The 1,561-nt window shown below is 32.0% G+C and overlaps 1 protein-coding gene across 1 annotated transcript in view; it reads left to right on the forward strand.

The window, feature by feature from the left end:
* The window catches only part of Tsp_06162 (cleavage and polyadenylation specificity factor subunit 3), a 661-nt gene extending 595 nt beyond the window's left edge, over window positions 1–66 (forward strand). Inside the window, exon 3 of the mRNA XM_003380406.1 lies at window positions 43–66. Coding sequence (XP_003380454.1) covers window positions 43–66 — 24 coding nt within the window. The remainder of the gene's footprint in view (window positions 1–42) is intronic.
* Window positions 67–1,561: the final 1,495 nt, after the last annotated feature.

Raw genomic sequence — 1,561 nt, forward strand, 5'->3', positions numbered from 1 at the left:
GNNNNATCNNACTGCAATCAGGAGCAAATTCAATACTTTTAGGATGTTTGTGATGCCAAAATTTAGAACGAAATGCCTGTGGCACATTCACTTGTCACGTTGCCCAGAAGCAAATAGGAACACCATAAAAACTCAGCTGATGTCGTAATCTGTAATNTACAGAAGTTACCTAATTCTACCTATATCTAATACGCCTATCGTCTTGNCTATNCTAATTAAANCATATTCACACTTACTGTTTTTTGTCATACGTTTTTNTGAACGCTAGGTCAGCAACTCCAACAACCACTGTTCAACAGCTTTTACCCTGTTTTTACTGATGATAGATTGCATCCGGGNAATTTTCAAAATGTAGCAAGGCAAATGTAATTTTTCAACTTCTTAAGAGAATTTGAATCAAGGGCACCTAATCTATGATATCATATACATGATAATTTAACATAAAGTGCTGCAGTAAGAANTCAAAGCTATGTGGGCACTAATGGCTACTGTAACCTTTCAACTCTAAATTTAACCAGAAAAAATTAAAGTAAAAAGCAAGGCATATTCATCATGATGCATAGTTACCATATTCACTTAGTTTTCAGAATTTGGTTGTTTCATATTCATTGATATGAATATAAAATAATGTAAATTCTAAAAGTGAATTGTATTAATGCAATCATCTATAAATAAAAAACGGAAATAGATACTTCTTCGTCTTCAGCATCTGATGTATCTAAAACTTAGCAATAATAACACTAGAAAGAAACCCGCCAGTTTCCATTCACCATATATGTAAAATAACATGCATAGCATGCCACCACCAAAATATCAAATCCAACTTACCAGTTATTCATGGATGGTGCTGAAGAGCGGAATTATAGTTGACCACGTGCTAGATTGATAGCATTGGAGGGAACTGAATAACCTAATGTAATCGAAGTTCTCTGATTAGATGTATAATACTAAGTAAATTATGCAAATGACTATTTACTTTGCCTCAGGAAGCACAACCTAATTTTCCATCAGTAATAGCGCAGTAAAATGAACATTATGAGCAACATTATGAAACGAGACGATGAAATTTATTACGTTTTTATTTACACACTTCCTATAACTACGTAATATTGCATTGTTATGCAAATTTTTTCCCTAAAATTACCTAAAACGTAAACTTATTAACATGAAGCATCGCAAATTACTAAAAATAAACGGAAATGCTATCACTGCGTATTTATGCATGTTGTGTAATTTAGTTGCTTGAAAGTACAAGGTGATTCAATAATTTATTTTATCAATGTTTTTTTCTAAACAAAATTATATGGATAATTTTAAATAGCTCCCACTGAAAATAGCTGCGAAAATAAAACTCTTTCAGATTTATGGAAAATTAAACAGTTGCCCATGAAATTTTATGATGATAACTGCGAAAGAAATTTTATAATATACAATTTATCTCAGCACAGAATTTAACCAGTGCACAGCGTAGACATTATGATGGAAGAAACTGCACAGTGGGTATGCACTGACAGCTAATTACTAATAATTTGTTTACTAACTTTTGGTTTACACCCTATGA

Source organism: Trichinella spiralis (genome assembly GCF_000181795.1).
Source record: "Trichinella spiralis strain ISS 195 chromosome Unknown Scfld2, whole genome shotgun sequence".
Taxonomy (NCBI): Eukaryota; Metazoa; Nematoda; class Enoplea; order Trichinellida; family Trichinellidae; genus Trichinella; species Trichinella spiralis.